General features: G+C 37.8%; 1 protein-coding gene across 1 annotated transcript in view; it reads right to left on the bottom strand.

The window, feature by feature from the left end:
• The window catches only part of LOC112455391, a 40,212-nt gene that overhangs the window by 14,286 nt on the left and 5,414 nt on the right, over positions 1-20,512 (bottom strand). The window contains exons 4-7 of the mRNA XM_025017290.1: positions 18,640-18,743; positions 15,683-15,856; positions 14,956-15,138; positions 13,976-14,158 (exon numbers count right to left, since the gene is read on the bottom strand). Of these exons, the coding sequence (XP_024873058.1) occupies positions 13,976-14,158; positions 14,956-15,138; positions 15,683-15,856; positions 18,640-18,743 (644 nt within the window). The remainder of the gene's footprint in view (positions 1-13,975; positions 14,159-14,955; positions 15,139-15,682; positions 15,857-18,639; positions 18,744-20,512) is intronic.

A 20,512-nucleotide genomic window follows, 5' to 3' on the forward strand; every position in this document is an offset into this window, starting at 1 on the left:
CATTTTTATGCCGCGAGAGTATCCTTGGCTGTTGCCTAATCACCGCCAATTGTCGGCTGCCCCATAATATAGTTAATCCCCGAATAGCCGACAAAATGGAGGGAGAGACCAGCCCAGCCTTGCCTCTAATGCAATCCAGAATTGTTTCGTGGAACGATTACGGATGGAATCTACGCGTCTGAAACTTTCGGTGCGGATTTACTACGCGTGGTTTAAACTCCATGTATAACTTTAACCGCCGTGATACACGTCTCGCGGCTTCGGTACTCTCGAATATATTTCGTTCATTAATAGATGTAACCCAGATATTAAATAAATGTATCTAACGTATGTCTACCTATACATAACATTTATTAGCGTATAATATACATCATCAGATGTTATTAATTATATATAATTATCTGGAGATAAAGAGACGTGTTGGACTTTTGCAAAGATTAGAGAAAAAGTATTACAAATATTATTCAACAAAATGCAGGAGGAATTTTAAAATTGTTTCTAAATGTTAGCACAATCGGTGAATATAAACACTGATAAACACTTATTTTAAAGTCATTATTGGTCAGTAAAGTTATTAAAGACGTACAAACGTATTTTAACACATACAAATTTTTTTATTTAAAGCACGTTAAAATTTTAAGAACGTAATCAAAAACAGAAGTTTCAAAATAATGATACATGATACTGACAAGGTTAATTTATACGAAGTTTTGAAGCCGTAAATATCGAATTCCGTAAATATGCGAATGAACTTGAAACTAACTAGAATGTCTGTTATTTGCGTTTTTCAGCAAAAATTCGTAGGTTATTGTACCCGCGTTTGTGGCAATAATTTCTTGGCAGTCCAAAGTCCAAGTGCTTTGGTATAGTTGGATAATAAGCTGAGTAATTTCAATGCGAGCGCTGTTCGGAGTTACGTCAGCCTTTCGCGGAAAAAATTAATTTTAGAGCGAGCGCAGCAAACTTTTGAAAAAAACGGAAGTCTGTTTCGCTGATACGGATAGAATTATAATATAGATTTCTTCGAACAGCACATTTGAAGGAGTAAATTATGCGTAATTAAATATGCAACAAGATATGAAACTATAATAAATAAAATGCGTTTATTGTTAGAAACCTTTCAAGAAGTCGATATTGTTATATAAAAATAATGATTATTTATCACTGTCGATGAAACAAAAAAGAATAGAAATAATTTCATAAGATAACTGACGCATTACAAGCGGCGATTATGTCTTTTCTTACGGAAAAGTAGCAATTTGGATTACATGGTAAATCAAATGCGAGAGGACAATTTGTAGTTCTCATGTAATTATACAGTGTGACAAAATTATAGCGTAGTCATAACATCATGGGCTGCGTTATTGGATTACACGAGAGTGGCGGCCTAATGAAAAGGAAGGGAGAGGAATTCGGAACGTACACGAGATGCAGCCGTTTCGTACGTTACGTCAGTCACGTATACCGCGTGTAAAAAGAGTGAACCGATTTGTAACACAAGGTCGGCTACACGGCGAGGCTGTCGAGAAATTGTCCAGTTAGAAGAAACAATTATTTATGACAGTCTTAACGCATCATTTTCGATAACTGCAGCAACATTGTAATATATATTAAGGTCATAAAACTTGTTTCGCCACGCGAAATTTAACACTGCGCGGACACCATGTTTTTGGAGCACTCGCCCGGACATCCTGGGCCATATTTAAGTCCGAAGGGTTTTTGAAAGCGTTTCGTGTTACAAAAAATCTATAAAAATTCATGTATCATTTTTAAGGTTTCAAAAAATGATTTTTATACTTACATATAGGCCGGAACTGTTGTAATTTTTTTTTTAAGTGTTGAAACGTCAAGAGAAAACTATAGAATACGAAAAATTGACTGTGTCTTAAAAGGCCCACGGTGTCCGCGCAGTGTTAATATTCTTTGACGAAAAGAAAGCTGGAATTATGTTATTCTTATATAAATTTAATCTGTTAACCTTTAGAGGACGGGCAAGTTTTTTCACGACTTTTTATGATTTTTATTTATATATATGTGTTAAAGTGTTATACCACGAAAAGTAAACGACCCCTCCGTGGAACCTAAAAATAGGCTTCCCGTCCTCTACAGGTTAAACTTACTATATTAGGTCTTTCCTCTTATCCAGTTTGGACATGAAGAAAGTTTCCAGACGAAACTGTGCTCAAATATAATTTATTAGCTAATATTAAAGTTGATCTAAACTAACTCAAGTCAGTTCTAATCTTGGAAATATAATCTTGAATTCTGGACTTTTTACGGAAAGCCGTTCTTCGTGCGCGGTTGGACCTGGTTCGCGGTAGACTGTAGAGTGTACCTCTCTCGCTGAATCAACATATAATTGAATGTCAGCCACGCAAACAAACGGACAAACGTCATCGTCTTCGCGTCTTCGGTGAAATTTAATTCCGCCACTGTCGCGCAAACGGATTTTTTTCCGAATGGGAAACGGCGCTCTAATCGATTTCATCCCAATCAACGAGATTTTGCATCCGTTGTGGGTTCGATTTGAATCGGAACGAACGATTTGATATTGAGAACAATTATTATTATCCTTTGATACAAAGGGTTTATGTTGGATACATAGGGAACAATGACGAAAAGAGTGAAGTACAATATATAAACTTCGTGACAGAAAAAAGTTCGAAATATTGCAATATAAACAAAATTAAAAATTTGATAGTATTAAAATAAAATGTCACGTTAAAAATACACCGATAATTAAATAAAATTTTATGCGAAAAACGAATAACAAACATTTTACATGATATACGAATATCAATTTTCATTTAGCTCCATTAAAATATTTCAATATACTCTTCTTATTGAAAATCGATGTCCATTAATTATCTAAAAATTTTTATTATTTGAAAATAAATTGTTGCTGAGTACTTATTATAACTCGCTCGAACAATTCAATTGTAATTATTTTCCATTGATTTGCGAAAGCAATTGATAAGCATATGCAGTTCAATAGACAGTCGAGCAAATATTAATCAGAGAAATTTGACAGAGCTTGGTGTACACTTAAAAATTAGAAAGTTACAATTCCATGATTGAAGAGGCATTAATTTCGGTGAGTTAGAATAGCAAAGTTTCGCGAGATTCGGTACAATTTCCCCAAATTACCCCGGTACAATGTTTACATGGAGAAGAAAACGATCTCTAAGTTTAGACATTGATGCGAGGCACGTTTCACGGCTGTATTGTCTCCGGTCACACCCGCGGAATCCCGTCCCGCGATTATGCTAAATAATATCTCGGTCGTTATACGAAATAAAACGCGTAAAAAGCGTGTGACACTCACTGATCAGGTTCCTGAAGGTATCGGTGAATATTCGAATCATCGTGGAAGAGTCTGTCTACCTTGAGATCCGACTAAATATCTATTATCTCGTGTCCCCGGCCGCGTCTGTCAGCTGCTGCTGCGCACCACCACCATCACACGATCTCTGCCGCACGTTGCAACAGTACGATTCTCCTGCACTTGTGCCGCTTCCACTAGATCCTACCAAAGGTCCGAGGGATTCGCGTTAAATCTCTTGAGAACTCTCCCACTTTCTCCCTCTCCTCTCTACTCCTCCCTCCCACCCTCTATTTCTCTTTCTCTCTCCCTTTCTGTCTCTCTTTATTTGCACGCGGCTGCCGCGTGGTCCATTCACAAAAGAAAAAGGAGAAATGATCGAGATTCCTCTTGCGAGAGAAAAGTTCGCAAACAGATCGTCTTCGGAAAAAATTGCAACGAGATGGAAAAATGCAACCGAAGCCACTGGTAATTTGCAATTCGTGATTCGCTGACCAAAGATTGTCCAGAAGGTTTTGTCTTCCCCTCTCGCAATCGCGAGATGATGAAATTCCAAGTTACACTGCGCGTCGCGGACAATCTAATATCTGAAATGTGTAATTTTCTTGATGTAGCAGGAAATTGGGGAGTTCAAGATTTCTCTCTCTCCCGCGTCTTCAATGTTTCAGTCTTCAAATGCTGCTCGCGCTGAACACAATGAAATCCAGGATGTCTCTCATAAGGATCTCTCTCATAAGGAATGATATCGCAGGAAGCTTGAATTCCAAAGTTCCTCTTCAAAATGAAGAAAAAAATCAATTCGGAATAATTTTCCTACGTAAAAAAGTTTCGAATATATTTTTCGCTTATCCTCGTCTAAAAATTTTATAATTTCCTTCGGGTTCTCTTCAACGTGGGAAGCTTCTGCTTCGAAACGGTCCTCGGTTATCTTCAAAGAAAAGTCCAAGATCTCTTCTCGTAGCCTCGATGCACCGAACATCCGAAAGTTTTTTCTCTCTTGTCGTTCTCGACAAACCAAAAGTCTCAAGTTCCACGCTACTCGCTTTAAAGGAAAATTGGTCTGCTCTCGCTTATCCCGACCGCAAACCGCACGGGAATGCGTGTGCTTTCCTTCGACTTCCGATCGTGGAATTGGTTCACGTCGCGAGGGAAACACCGCGCGCACACCGTCACCGCTGGGAACGCTCTGCCGTGGCTCGCGCCGCTCGCGTCATCGTCATCGCCGTCGCGCGTCGCGCACTCGCATCCTCCACCTCCCTCGCTTCGGCCGAACTGTACTTTGATACCGCGACGTCGCGACGTCGGGTCGTTTCGTTGTGGCACCGACTGAGCGAATCCGGCGCTATTTCGTCGGCTTTATTGTCCGCCGGCACAGCGCGTAACGAAAAACGCCGACGACGACGCCTTCGTCGCTCTTTGACCTCCGCGAGGAGGGGTGAAACGGAAGGTGCTGCGGTTATCTTTATCAGCTTTCTCGGATGCTCATCGCTTCTCCCCCTCCGGCCGCCTCGCGAGAAATTTCGCTGTTCTACCCCGCGATTAATGATTCCTTCCTTGTAATTTGCACAGCGGGGATTTAAAACACGTTAATGAGACTACTTGCCGCAGGTTAGAAAGCTGGATAATTGACTCTAGAATGCACGTAGACTGGATCAGATTGATTGATATTTCAGAAAAAGAGATTTTTATCTGAGATACATGTGTATATAATCACTGCTGATATGGCATAATGCACGTGATCGAATTATGCAACTTTGTTCGCCAGTGAACTTCTTCGAGCCGTGGAAAGATAATCTTTACATTAAAAAATCTAATAAAATCAAATACTTTACTTTAAAAAATGTTCACTAATATAAAAGTTAAAATAAGGTAAAATAAAATATGATTACCTCTAAATATTATATCCAGATAACAAGCTAACGTAATTCTGATGTTTAAAATAAGTAAATAACGTCAGCTCGGCTCGGTTTTAATTATTTTTAAAATAATATAAATTTTTAAATCAAATGCGAAAAATCTACATGAGAAAAATACATCAATCTATACATTTAAAAAAATCCAAAATAAGTTTCAAGGAATTGTATTATATTCTGTTGCATATATGTATATATTTTTTCGTTATTTTCGTCTCTTTTCGTCTGCAATTCCGAACTATTTTTAACACAAAAGATTCAATGATGTTGTTTGTCTTCCTTGTCGAGCACAATGCGATCTGAAGATGATTTGTGTCCTTAGCTTGCGTCCGCTGGACCAAAACATCTCGCTTAAGTCCATTCGAAGTTTGTCGCAATGAAACTTGGCGGAATGATGATTTGTCATGATGGCCTTGTTGCGCGACAAACATATTATGCTTCGAGTGGGGTTTACCAGCAATAGTCTTTACCAGAAGACAGCAAAAAGAGAAAAACAAGAAGAAAGAGAGAAAAATTAATCTCTCTAAAAAAACAAGAAAGAGAGAAAAAGAGAGGGGGAAAGAGAGAGAGAGATATATATATACATATCACAGTTTGTTCCATTTCGCAGAACCGAGGAACGCAGAGCGGGAACTAGTGTAACTCCATTTTTTTTGCATAATTGTGGCTTCCCGTAAAATGCGTAGGTTGAAAAGAGCTTGTAAAACTTTTCTGTCAGCTCAATCCTGCATTAATGATGTAAAGCTGGAGACGAGACACTAATATTTAAAAATACTTAAATCTTTTACCGGCAAGGTATCAAAGCACCTTTATCACAGAAAGAAATCCTGTGCTGACAACTTTTTTGAGGATAAATATATCTCCATTAAAATCTCGTTTTGTAAGTAAAACAAGGTCAAAAACAATAAAAAATTGATTAAAATATTTTGTGCAATGTTATCGCAAATTTTTAAAAATAATAAAATTTATAATTGAAAATGATTTATTATGTTTGTAACTTGAATAATTGTACATCGTACGTTGTACATACGATATTTTTAAAACTCGCTACATTGTATTTCAAAAAGCAATGAAATTTTAATAAAATCCATATACGTCCAATATAAACTCGATCCTCGACTGGATCGATATCTGATTCACATTTGGTAAATTAAAAAAAATATTGTGTTTATATAAACGTTTGTTCCGATATTTAAAACAATATGTATCTCGAGCTGACGGCGCGTGGTATAAATTTAAATTCATTTCATGTTGCGCAATTACACATTTTCATTTCTCCGTCTAAGATGCCATCCGGCGCAAATTCGCTCGGATGGAGATACCTGGTCGCCGCCTGCGTCTCCTTCGCGAAACATATTCCCTCGCGCCTCATCTTCGTCACACGTACCCTTTTCTCTCTCGATGCACGTTTCTCCTTCCTCAACCGCACCGATGAGTCATTACAGTTGGGTACAAAGTCCGTCGACGGCCGGTTCCCCGCCCCTCTCTGCCCCCCCGAGCTATTCTTCTCGCACCGCTCGCGACTCACCAATTCGGTTACCTAAGAGATTCCTCCTTCGCGAGTTAATCGCCTTTGCGACACCGCCGCTACATTTTCCTTTATCCCGTACCGCGTACTTATCCGTTTCTTCCCCCTCCCTTCCGCGGTAAGTTTCGTGCGACTTTGCACCGTGTAGTTGCAGCTCGTTAAGGCATAATTAACGGCTCAATTGCCGCTCTCCGGGTTGGCTGAACTTTGCCCGCCACGCAACGCGCGCGTGTTCACCAGGAATCGCGATTTCGCCGCCGACCTTGATTGGGCCGCCCGTCCAGTTTCGTTCCTTCTAGATATCCTCCTGGAATCGATGCATTCTCTTTAACGCATTCCTGATTCTGTCCAATCGAGGTCTAATATCGGATTTGACACGTTTATTGCCACTGCAATTTTTATCGTCGCTAGATTACTTGTTTTATAGGAATTGCCGAGCTCCAATATTGCACTTTCTATTCTAAAAGCTTTTTTCAATATATCTTTTTGAAGTATTTCCTCTGGAGAGAGATTTCTCGCTTCAAAATTAAACTCTCAGATCTCTCTTTGGGAAGTACGTATAATTTTGCATCTATTTTAGAATTCTGTGAGAATTTTGGTGAGAAACTGTCGATTCTTTAGTGTTAATACATTTTTAAAGAGTTTCTTTTTTAGGGGCCGATTTCTCGGAAAGGACAGTCCTCAGAATAAATCTTTTAAAACATGGAAGTGGAAATCTTGCAGATCTCTTTGTTCAATACTCAACTTTTATCATATGGTTGCCGACTTTTTCAGTATTATCCTTTTTTAAAAGGACATTACTAAAAGAGAACATTCTCTTCAAGAAAATCTTCGACTCTTCGGCATGTATCAATTCGCTGCCTTTTCCAAGCGTCTCTCCTTATTTTAATCAAGAAATCCTCTTTTAAAGGATTCTCTCCGGAGTAACTTTTTGCAGGATCAAACTCTTAAGAGCATTCTCCTCGAAGTAACATGACACGCTCTTGAGAACAGTTTCTCTCCTCGGGAGAGCTCTATTTTACCGAGAGACCGCCGTCGATCCTTCGGCGTCTCTCCACGGAGATCGACGATTCTCTTCCACCGCGAAGTGGATCGACTTTCCCCGCGAATCTACTCGGTGGCGATCTTTCGACTCGATCCCGCGATGACCTTGACGATGCGCTGCTGACGGGGCGACCTGAGGTGCGGCGGGCAGGGCTTCTCTCCGCGATGGTCGCGCGTTTCAGGCTCGCGATACCCCCGCGCGTGCGTGGCGGTGATGCGTGATCGCGGGTAAGCGTGCGTACGTAAACGTGAACGCGAGCTCTCCATTGATAAACAAAGGGCGGTCGGTGTTGAGGAAGACGCGATGGAGCCACTCGGTATATATCAGGGGAACGCCGATGGCGACTGGAGGAGGTTCCCGCTGGCATCGGCAGTTCACGTTGTTCCTCCACCGCGGGTGAGGGAGACCTCAGTGCCGCGGTGGTGAGGGCAATGACGAGGGCGAGAAGGGAGGGAAAACGTATGCCAGCCTGGAAAGAGGGAGCAAACAGGGCCAAGCGTTGTATCCCTCCCTGCCGTCGGTGATCCATCCCTGCTCCCCGCTCTCTCTCTCTTTCTCTTTCTCTTTCTCCCTCTCTCTCTCTCTCTTTCTTCCTTGCCACGTCGATGCGCCTCGTCGACAGTCGTCGAAAACAAGTTGGCCGCTCTCTTGGCGCGATAGGTCGAACTAGACACGGACTGTGTCGGTTTCGCGGAGAACGTAGGGACTAGAATCGATTTTGGTGGTGGGCAAACAGCTGAACAGCCGCGTACAGCTGTGCGGAGCACGGGGCTTCGTTAATTCTGCATAACACAGAGAATTCTGCAAAATTCCGATGTTGAAACTTAACGAGTTTCCAACGTCAGAAATTAATAATGACCCCCGCACGTCATCAGAATTTCTTGTAGCGTAGGGGAGCAAATGAATTTTGTAATTCTGCGCGAAAATTTAATAACTCTACATCAAGATTTTGCTGCAGCGGGTTATATAATTCTTTGTTAAAATTTAATAATAAATTTGCGCCATAAATTTTATAACAAAGAACACGTAGTCATGAGAATTTAATAAGACTAATAAATAATCTACAAAGGATGAGTTTTCTTTTTTTTTAATACCTATACTCTTTATTACTCTTGAAGACTCTAAAAGAAAATTATTTTTCTTTTATTTTAAGTCATATAATAAATATAACAATTTTTCGATATATTGAAAGCTAATAACGAACTAGTTGTAAAATCTCGATATACCCTCCCTTTCTCCAACATTATGAATTGGATGTTTATACGTCAGAAATATAGAGTGTGAGAGTGTGTGTATCTTGTAATTTTACCTCTTTTTTTTATTCTACTGAAACCTTAATCAATATATCTTTCCAGTATATGCATCATATTATCCCAATATAGCCTTCGATATTTACTGGGAGAAATTAAAATATTTCGCACAAGTAATTGCAAGTAATCCCCAAGCTCGATTAACTTCGCTAGAACATTTAAACAAAGTTCTCGTTTTCAGCAACAGATCGAGGCTACACTTTCACGGAGTCAGCTCACCGAGCGGTGCAGCTGCGCTCTGTTGTTTTATTCTACTAACTCTAAATTTATCACCGAGAAGAGAGGCTAGAGAGAAAGAGAGAGAGAAAGGAAGAGGGAGGAGGGGAGAGAGTGAGAAAGACAGACAGGATAACTTCAAGGAGGGGACGGAAATATCCCCCACCATTCCTGTCGCCTTTTACTCCCCTCAGGACCAAATCCGTTCGTCTCTCTTCCTTCTCTTTCCTGCTCGCTCGCGCTCCTTATAACGATGCACGGTACAGGGACGATGAGACGCGACGTTGCAGCTGAGCGACTACCGAATTACGTATGCATCTGCCGTGACTGTACACGCGGATGCATCATTTCGCGCGGGACTGAAATGTCCGAAATGCTCTTTTCTCGGAATGATGAATGAAAAATCCGATTTTGTTTATCCGGAAATTGGGAGCCGTCCGCCATTTCGCATCGAAATGGATTTTCTCGGAGCGTGCAAAATTGGTTTTGTTTCGAGAACGATTGAAATGGAAAAGCGCGCTATATTGAAGATTATTCCGCTTTATTTATTTTTCCGTTATGGGAGGATGTAGCTACATTTTTTAATTCCACGTAGCCTGATGTTATAAAAGGAAAAAAAATGTAATAACATAGCTTTCGCGTAGAGCAAGAATACGTGTATTGGAAAGAAAGAAGCTGTAGCTTGTTTCGTTACTTACTTATTGTCAAATCGTTAATATTTGATGGAAACATTTATAAGAGTAATCGCAAATATTTTTAACATTAGAAAATGAAGTTTAAATTATTTGCTATTAACAGAAATGCATTCATCTTATCACTATAAAATAGTTTAATAATATGTGTTTTGAGTCATTTTAACGGATGTGGATATGTTATCTTATCAATATAATTTGTTGCAAGTATTTTACTAAACCTAATTACTTTGTATTGCTCTGTTTCTCTCCCTCTCTCTCTCTCTCTCTCTCTCTCTCTATCTCTCTTTCTCTTCTTCTTCTTTTTTAATGTAAAGTATTTCATTTGTATTAAATTTAAACAGTAGACATGATATACATTTTTGTAAGATAATTTTCAATTTTTATTTTTTTCTATTAAATTACCGGAAATATATTTTATTTCTGTACAAGAAGATTAATTGGTGCTTTGAAAAGTTTAAGTTTAACCTCCACTTTAAAGGACATGAAGAAGAAGCGCCTGTTCTTAATCTCTTTTGCGGAGGATCTGTAGCTATCGCATCCGAATGATTGTTTCTCGGAAACGAGGCAATCCGCCGGCGGGAAAACGAAAAAAAAAAGAATAGATAGCTTTGTACAAAGCAACTTCTCTCTCTCTCTCGCTCTCTCTCTCTCTCTCTCTCTTTCTCTCTCTCTCTCTCTCTCTCTCTCTCTCTCGGCCTCTCGTTTGTTGCTGCCAGTTTCAGGCGTCGCGGGATGATATTTTACAAACTTTAATTTGGGCCACAGCTGCCAGCAATATCTCTTTCCACTGTCGATGTGCACTCCAGTGTGCTTGAAAATATAATATACAGTGCGAAAATTGTGCGCGTAGTTGCAACGCGTTTAGAAACGGCGACAGAATAGATAGGCGAGGGCACAGGTGATGTAAACAGATGTAAGGTAAATAAGAAGTAATGTAAATAAATATTCTCCTGCAGATATGGAAAAATACAATAACTTCTCTAGTATGAAGTCTATGAAGTATAAATAGGAGTAAATTTTCCACGAGAATCTCTTTCAAAAATAAGAGATATGAAAATAATATTTTTATATTAAGAACATCAATGAGAAAAAAATATGTTTTCTAGAATAAATAGATGGTATATAATTGAATTAAATTAAACTAAAAGTCTTCGTAGTTCAGTTAGGTTAATTAAGTTACGGTTTTAATAATTACTGAATTTTTTAAGAATTTTGAAAGAAACACAATTACTTTCCCCAGGTAGTAGTCTTATATCATTTAATTATGTATGTTTTACCATATTTTTACCAATACTAAAGTTTCTTTAATTTGGGAATATTGGCAACATAAAGTACTTAGAACGAACATGTTCAATTCAAGAATTAAGGCTATATTAACAATTTAATCACGTTTCACTCGTTGATGACTAATGACTCGTTAATAATTAATTCCCATCGGGGCATCTCGAGCAATTTTGTATGAACTGGCTAGAGAGAGAGAAACAGAACACGAGATTAATTAGCTCAGAGATCGCGAGCGGGTGCGAAGGTTCAATAAGAAGATCATTACGTTGACCTCGTGTTCGATATCAACTGCTTCAATCCAGTTAGAAGAAATACTTTGTATATAAATCGCAATTTATGCCGAATCGCCGCGTACTTTTGTCCCTAAAAGTCATCGGTTTTAAGAAACAATTCACCAATATTTAACAGATAATGAGATCTATCTCAAAAATTCAGCTTAAACTTATTTAATAATTAAACGGCAATTTAATCTTCAAGTTTTAGTTATTTTTCACATTTTCGAAATAATAAGAATATTTATAAAAATTTATAATCGTGATGCAGCGGTTCGCATCTCTCTTAAATGAGATTTAGATACTCCAAATGAATTATTTTATGAATTTTATATTTGACGAAAAGGCCTATACCCACAAGCGCGCGCGTATATGTATGTCTATGTATCTATATATAGAACTTTTAATTCCTTAACTTCTTAATTCGACGGAATGTTCTGTCTTATTAACCAACATTATTATTATGAATCTTATATTAAAAATCAAATAACTTTGGGAGATCGCATTAAGTTCTTATAGTTTTATACTATTATAAATATATTATAAGTATTATTTTAATAGGCAAAAAGTATAAGGTTATGAATGACTTTATACATGATAAACCAATTACCTGTTAGATGTTGTTGCAAATTTCTTTAAGTTCTCAAATTCGAGTAGCGTTTTCCCGAAATACGTTCTATGGAATGATGTACTATCGCGAATTTCTTCATAGACTTTATAACACGCTTTTTTCTCGCGTCCAAAGAGGCACGTGACGTCGAGACGACTGACTTCGCGCGACAACGACGACGAAGCGGGACGAAGACGATGTATGGTTGCTTTGGGGGACCCCCTCTGCCCTAAGATTCTCTTTCAGTACGTCCTCGTCTGTCGTTCCCCTACCGAGAGAGCGGTATCTCGCTTCCTCCCTTCCCCGAGAAAGGGTCCCCCCACCATTTTCTCTGAAGGGGAATAAAGCCCCCTCGATGAGCAACCATGTAGTGATGGCACTTCAGACACTCTGGCGAACAACAAGTCGAAGTACGCCTTTTATTTTCAAAATTTAATCAAACTTCTAATTTGGACCGATGTGATTTAGTCTGCACGTTATCGTTTTATTTCTTATTTTTTTTTATTCGTAATTTATGTTATAACTTTTTACTTTTTTAAGACATGAAATAAACGTGTGTGTGTGTGTGTGTGTGTGTGTGTTTGCGCGCGCGCGCGCGTTTATTTTCCTTTTTTCCATACATATATAATTAATACAATTAAATTGAACAGAAATATCTATTTACATATTTATACTTTTAATTCTTGTATTCTTAGATTTTCAACATTAGGTAATAACATAAAATTAGATATTAAGCTCGTAATTATTTCATTAAATAAAAAATAAATTTCGCAGAAAATTTAAAGCGATATTGCTGTCACCCTAATTGATCGAGCGACAGCAAAAACTGGAGTAATGTAGATTTTTATAGGGTTTCGATGTCATCACTAGCCATTGGGGGATTTCCGTCACGGAAGGGCCGTATCGATTATCTCGCATGCCTCGTTATATAACCCGCACTGAATATTGCGTGAATTTACACGTGCAGGCGTGCGAATTAATCACAGGAAAGGACGCACTTTGCCTCTTAACTGGCGGTTGTAGAATGCAGATAATATCATGGGGAAAAAGAAGAATGACGTTCGTAAAAAGAGAGGAGAGAAAAAACCATAAATTTACGTTTAACATTTCACCGCTAAGCTTGCACGAACTTCAGACTTCTGTTATCAACAATAGTTGAAATTAACAATATCCATTATCTGCGGATTTAGCATTGTTAAATATCGCGAAAACGAGTATCACATGAAAATAGAAAATATTATGATTATTATGTTATAAATATAATGCATTTGTAATAATGCATTTATATTAATATAGCGATAATATTAATGGCATTTCTCGTATTTTCCTGGGTACAGCGCTTTTTAATTCCTACGATAAAATCTAACGATTCATATATGAAGCACCTGAATAATTAATGGTATTAATAAATAATTTTCCATGCGGAATAAACAAATAGAGAACATAAATTTAAATATCACGACAGACTTATCGGGCATATTATTATATCGGATGTTATTATACATATACGTAATAAAATGCATTATTTCCGTATTGCAATCATTACCTTTACATATGAGTTTAAATTAAATCTCTGATAAAGAGAATAAAATATATCCATCGCGCGTAATGGATGTGTAACTCTATAATCTGACGTAAATAAATATAATAAATAAGACATGGATTAGCGCAAGCGGATGTAACAGAATGAACGATAAATGAATTGTATGAAATATGACGCGGAGAAATAGGTGGAACAAAACGTAATGTAATGTAATGTATTTACCAGGCAAGTTCTTACCTACGCAATCGGGTAACTTGGCGGCGGTCTCGTTCCATTTACCATTTCTACACTCAAGTGTCCTTTTTCTCTCCCTGCTGTCGGAAAATACGCTGCCCGACTTGCATAGGAATGTCCGCGAAGTCAATGTACCGTTCGACACGTAACTTCCGTTCGGCGCCGAGACCTCCGGACAGCCCAACACTGCAAACGCGTTAGTTCATTCCCACCTTGCTTTCCTAATTAACACCTTGTTCCAGTTTAAAGTTACAAGGCGATATCGCTCCCGCCCTTAAAAAATTCTATTATTTCCATAGAAACTCCACGCAATATACATTATATGTATATTTCTGAACATTTAAATGGCAAACACTAACGAGTTATTAAAAGTTTTAATCACTAAAATAGTTGATGAAGTAGCTAATGGCATTACAAGGAACTTTTAAATTGGCAAAAAGTTGAACAGTGGTGTCGTTTGCGAAAATTCTGCGTTTAAAATTAAACTTTATATTTTTTTCATAATATCTCTGATTTCCCAAAATGTCGCGCTTGAACAAGAAAAGAGAAATTTATTAATGCTCAGAAATAATGTTAGAGTGTGAAAATTATAAATTCTGCCGTCTAAATATTTTATGACAATCCGTTATGATGTAAATAAGCTTCTTGAAACACAAATTTAATATTGCCGAGGATTCCCAAACATTGATTACGACACGTTATTAAAATAATACCCAATTTACTTTCAGAGAGAAAGATTGAAAAACACCGATGGTGGGGATATAATTTGTTTCAAACCCCAGAATTTATCGGATAATTGTTGGAGCTCCATTAATTGATCAGAATGCTAATTTCACCCGAATAACACGGTCGACTTAATTTCGCGTAGACCTTTGTCGATTGGCGAAGTACATATGTATCTTTGCTGAGTTAACCGCGTGTTTGCAACAACGCGCGTGTTCGCGACACTTTTCTCACATATGTTTTCTCTTTTCTGTTTTTACCTTGGTACTGCAGCAAAAAGCCTCGGGCGTTGTAAAACCTCTTTGAAGCGACGAAGTCGAGGGTCAACACGTTCGAGTTGGAGACAACTCGTACGCCCGCGGCGGTGCCGCAGAACTCGAAAAGAGTGCTGCCGCGTTCCCGCACTCTCACGATATCCACGCAGTTCCCATCCGCGTTCGGACCTGCAAGCATTTATTCGCGGTTTCCGCCTGGAGTTTGTTTGCGGAAGGCGTGTAAAATCAGAGACCGCGGCGCTCAGGGATGTTTATTTTTTCGACGATCGACGCGGTCCCTTAATCCGATCCGGTGTCATGTGTAGCGCATGTGCGCTGGCTCTATTTGTGTAGTAAACTGTAGTTATGTGTTAGCGAATCGTTACTCATTCTGCAGCTTGGTAAGAGTTAAAGTGGATCGTTGAAACCTGCGGTTTAAATAAAGGTCGTAAATTTCGAAAAAAAATATACAGTGTTGTATCTAATGGTATCCAAGCAACGTACATATATCTGTTTTAAGACTTTATTTAAGTTCCCGAAAACTTTTCTTTATTTAAACAGTAAGTTATCTTCATCGCGGCGAGAAAGAACTGATGCGCCAGATTCGTTTGCCACAAACGATAAATCTGCAGCTTTTGGTTTCAACTGCGAGCAACTCAATTTTTATCAATTTAAATTGTCGCACTCTATAGCGAAGGGGTTTCGGGATGGAGGGGTTAAAACGCGAGCTCACCACGGATATTCAAGTCGTGAAAGGTCAGAACTATCCTCTGACCCGGAAACGTCCTGAAGGTCCACCCACACGTTTCTCCGACGTAGTACAGTGGGTAACCCGGGGTGTTGATGTAACCACCTTCTCCGCCGATTACCTTCACCTCCTGATTGCAGTATCGTCTAACCGCAACTTCTGCAATCAATAAAATATTATCCTCTATGCGGTATGGCGATGTAACAGTCCACTTATACAGTATAGTACAATTTTTTTTACGAAATGCAGTTTTGTGAAAATAGAGATTTATGTATCTCCCGTAAAAAAAATAGTTTTTTATACGTATTGAGTAATATAAAACTAATTAAATATTAAACTAAAGTCAGGTTGGTATTTGCAAAGCAAAAAATAGAAAATTTAAGGGGCAATAACCAAGCAAACTAGGATATTAATAACGTAAAATATGATTTATTATTAACTAAACTTTGACGGAACGTTTCGAATATTTAATCCTACTAAATATTATAAATTACAGTTTAATTTTAGTTAAATTTTTCGACTAAATTCCGGTGTTACATGTGTTTGATAAGTCGTGCTAATACAACGCTATACCCTCCAGATGTCTAATTAAATCTTTCTCACTTAGTAACAAATCATTACTAATGGAGGCACAATTCTATCGTTGTGAAAAGAATTATTTTCGAGGGGATGGCAGGATTGGGCCGTGCGTTTTTGCTGCCATGAGGCTACTGTTAACATCTGCATCCGTCGTGGTCTATTTGTCACCGGGCGATACGATTGCACGGATCCCTTTATAGCGCGTATTGCGGGCCAGGAGGCGAGGGTGTCCTTGCCCCAGTTTCGTGGATAGGGGTGCCATTTCTGGGGGTGGGGGCTAGATACGCCAGTGACGGTAATAAGGGCGACGAAGGGGAAATTTGGTCCTCCGTCTTCCCTCTTTTCCCCTCCGCCATCCCTCAATGTGCAACATTCTATGCGCACCGTTTCCAATATTCCGCCAAGTGTGACGGCCTTCACAAGGAATGTTTTGTCCTGCTGAATAGCGAACGGTTTTTATCCGATCTATCGATTCAATCGAGCGCCTGTTTAATGAAACGCTTTGCATTCAATTGGGACATCGGGTGTCTCGAATTATTCCAATGTTTTATTAACGTACAATTTGGTCTGGTGAACTTTAGCTTGCGAAAACTGCTCGGTATAAATCAGAGAGAAACTTGCAAAAATCTTTTAAAATTCCTGATTAATTTGATGATTAATACATCCAAAATTTGAATTATGTTTAATGATTTTAATACAATTATTAAATAATTAAGTAAATTACCATATTTTATGTATGCAAGTATAAATAATAATTTTATTATATGTTATTTTACACGGTAAAAACGTAGCTCATTTTAGTCGTAAAATATGGATAACTAACATTTTTTTGAAGCGAGAGCTATAATTTAGCAATATATATATAGTAGCGAAACCTTCTGTTCTCGCTACAAAAAATGTTAGTTATCCATATTTTATGACTAGATTTAGCAATAGTATAGCTAATCTTTTTTTCCCGTGTAGTAAAATATTATATAGTTCAATACGTATTACATAAAAAAATTACTATGTTAAAGAAGTATTCTCGACAGAATCGTGATAGATAAGCGAAATCTATCAATCTAAAGGATTGAAATATCTAAACGTATAAACATTTGTTACGCAATAAGCTATAACTTGTAACATTTTGTAATATATTCTAATGTAATTTCTTATCTCTCACGACGCATAAGTTTTCCTTCATTTCGAAAAATGGAACCATATCGAACAATAAAAACCCGAAAACGTCACGCTTCCCTCGCAAAGAAGCTTCCGCGGTACGTGCGTTTCCATAGAATGGCGGGATTACATGCCCTTTCCGTGGCATCCCCCGATGCGTTCGAGCGCGGTGCATTGTGTGCGATCGGATACACTGTTTCTTGCTGTCGGTAGAATTTCAGCGCATATGCCGGCGATCCCACGGTCAATAAAGATCATTGCATCGTCGACAGCTGGCGGACAACGGCCGACGGTCGAGATAGAAATCTGAGGCCGATTTCATCGGACGTGCGGCACGTGACGTGCCGTGCATTTCTCCGCCCCCGCGTGACCTGTATGTCCGGGGCGCTAGCTTTATCGAGCTCGTCGATCATCGATTGCACACGCCCGAATATTGCACACGCGGAGAAATAACCCTTTGGGCTTTTTGCCGATAAATAAAGCCAGATTCGTAATACTGTAAATGTCTTGTACCGGAAATATTGTCAGTTCCTCGATTTTATGAGAGGGTCGTCGTTCAGAATCGACAACAATTAAGACGAAATATAATTTGAAGAATTTTTAAAAATGTGAAACAATTTAGAGGAAATTTAAGACAATTAACACTATAGAACTACCGGAGATTATATTTATCCATATTTATTTTTACGGAGACATCGTAGAAAAAAAAGAGAAAACAAATTAATAAAATTAATCATTTATGTAGTTTCAATAAAAATCAGGGAAATTTTCAAAAATGAAGATGTTTTAGAAATGAGTAATAAATTATTTAAAAATGTCAAACGAGAGTCCTCTTTTGACCCGTTTAACATTTTTAAATAATTTATTTTGACCCCTTTGGTAGTTTTAATTAAAAGAAAATTAGAAATATACTCCTGAGAACGTTAGTAGAAATAACTGGCTATCCGTTAATATTTCAGTTTATACTTAAACTGAGGCTGTTTATATATACTAAGTTTATATATTGAGGCTGCTTATATATTGAGTTTGTATACTGAGGCTGTTACATATGTGTTATTGAAGCTTTTCTCGATAACAGACTTCTCGATAAATATATAGAATATCAGGTTTTAATTTTTCCGCGAAACTTGAGAAAATAATTAATTAAGTTTTAACATTATAAAATATTTGACATATAATATTTTAATTATTCAGAATGTACTCACCTGGTATGCAAGCGTATTTTAATGAAATTCCACCTGGAATCCAAGAATGTGCTCCTGGATGATCGATAGTCACATTGTAGCGACAGTGTTTCTGACCGGAACATCTGAATCATACAGTCGTATATTAAATAAATATAACAGAGTAGAATGATTTTTTTTTAATGCGATTAGACGGACATTAAATTTTTTTACAGTAAATCTTATTATTTTTTGTACTAAATTACTTAAAATGCATCTCATATACAAATTCCCATTATCCCCGCGCGAATAAATTGCAGTTTATGCGTGAACTCGCTCTTGGATACTATCGATTGTCCGACAGTCGCCAATTAAATATAAGCGGCGTCGGTCATTAGGGGTTGTGAACGCGCTGACAAAAGCAGCCCCCGGGCTTCTTCTGGGGGGAGAGATGGAATTTAGGCAAAGGGCCGGGATTGTTGCTGTGCGATCTTTGTTGCTCGCGTTTGAAAGCAGGAGTGAATAATGGACGAGGGTGGATTTTCACCCCTTTTAAGAGGCCTCACTGCCGCACCCTGCTGCCGTCAACCTCTTCTTCGATTTTATCGGTCTCCGGACGGAAATAAAAGGGAAATAACGTTTCACCCACGTTCGCCCTTGCGAGGAATCCCTTTGAATTTTTTAAAACCCGCCGGCCACGCCGACCGGCGGATTCTGAAATTGAAATTTGTGGTTCTGTATCCGATCGTATTTTTTAGGTAACGACAAGTCGTCCATTTAACGATAAAATCGATAAAATTGTAAAATTTAGATACTCTCTCTGGAAAATTGCAACGAAGAAAATAACTACTTCTAAAATTTAATAAAGAAAATGCAGACGAGTAAATAAATAATGATCTTAATTATGCTCTGAAAATAATTGTAAAAGAAATATAAATATATGAAATTATTATAACTATAATTACGAAGGAAATAATCTCACTCAATAGTCTCTCTCTCTCTCTCTCTCTCTCTCTCTCTCTTTCTCTCTCTCCCTCTCTCTCTCCGAGATTCGATCAATTATTTCGCGTAAGAATTAAAAAAATTAGAAAAACCGGTTTCCAGAAGATCGGTAACGAAAAACTATATACTCTATAGCACTCCCCTGAAAATTCTACCCCTATTTTACATGGTTCTAATTTCTAATACAAATTCGGTCTAATAATTTTTAAGTTAAAAACGTTTAAACATACACCACTTGTAAGAATTAAAAGAATTAAAAAAATGGGTTTCCAGAAAATAGATAACAAAAAACTATACACTCTACAGCACTCTCCGGAAAATTCTACCTCTATTTTATATGGTTCTAATATAAATTCGGTCCAATAGTTATTAAGTTAATAACGTTTTATTTTTATTTTTCTAATTCTTACGGGTGGTGTATGTTTAAACGTTTTTAACTTAAGAACTATTGAACCGAATTTGTATTAAAACCATATAAAATAGGGGTAGAATTTTTCGGGGAGTGCTATAGAGTGTATAGTTTTTCGTTATCTATTTTCTGAAAACCGATTTTTTAAATTCTTTTACCCGTAAGAATTAGAAAAATTAAAAAAATCGATTTCCAGAAAATTGGTAATGAAAAACTACACACTCTATAGCACTCCCCGGAAAATTCTAGCCCTATTTCATGTACTTGTGGTAAAAATTCGGTCCAATAGTTTTCAAGTTATTAACGTTCAAACATACACCACCCGTAAGAATTTTATATAATAGTATAGATAATAGTATAGATTACGAAGGAAATGCGCTGTTTCTATTAACGTAATTACATATGGAGGGGTAAAAACCACAGTGGTGTAAGTCAAATTTTTAAAAATATTTTCTCGTGTGCATAAATGCAATCTGTACAATATATAAATTGCATTTATGCACA

This window comes from Temnothorax curvispinosus, unplaced genomic scaffold (genome assembly GCF_003070985.1).
Source record: "Temnothorax curvispinosus isolate PA1 unplaced genomic scaffold, ASM307098v1 QBEX01006035.1, whole genome shotgun sequence".
In the NCBI taxonomy this organism is placed as follows: domain Eukaryota; kingdom Metazoa; phylum Arthropoda; class Insecta; order Hymenoptera; family Formicidae; genus Temnothorax; species Temnothorax curvispinosus.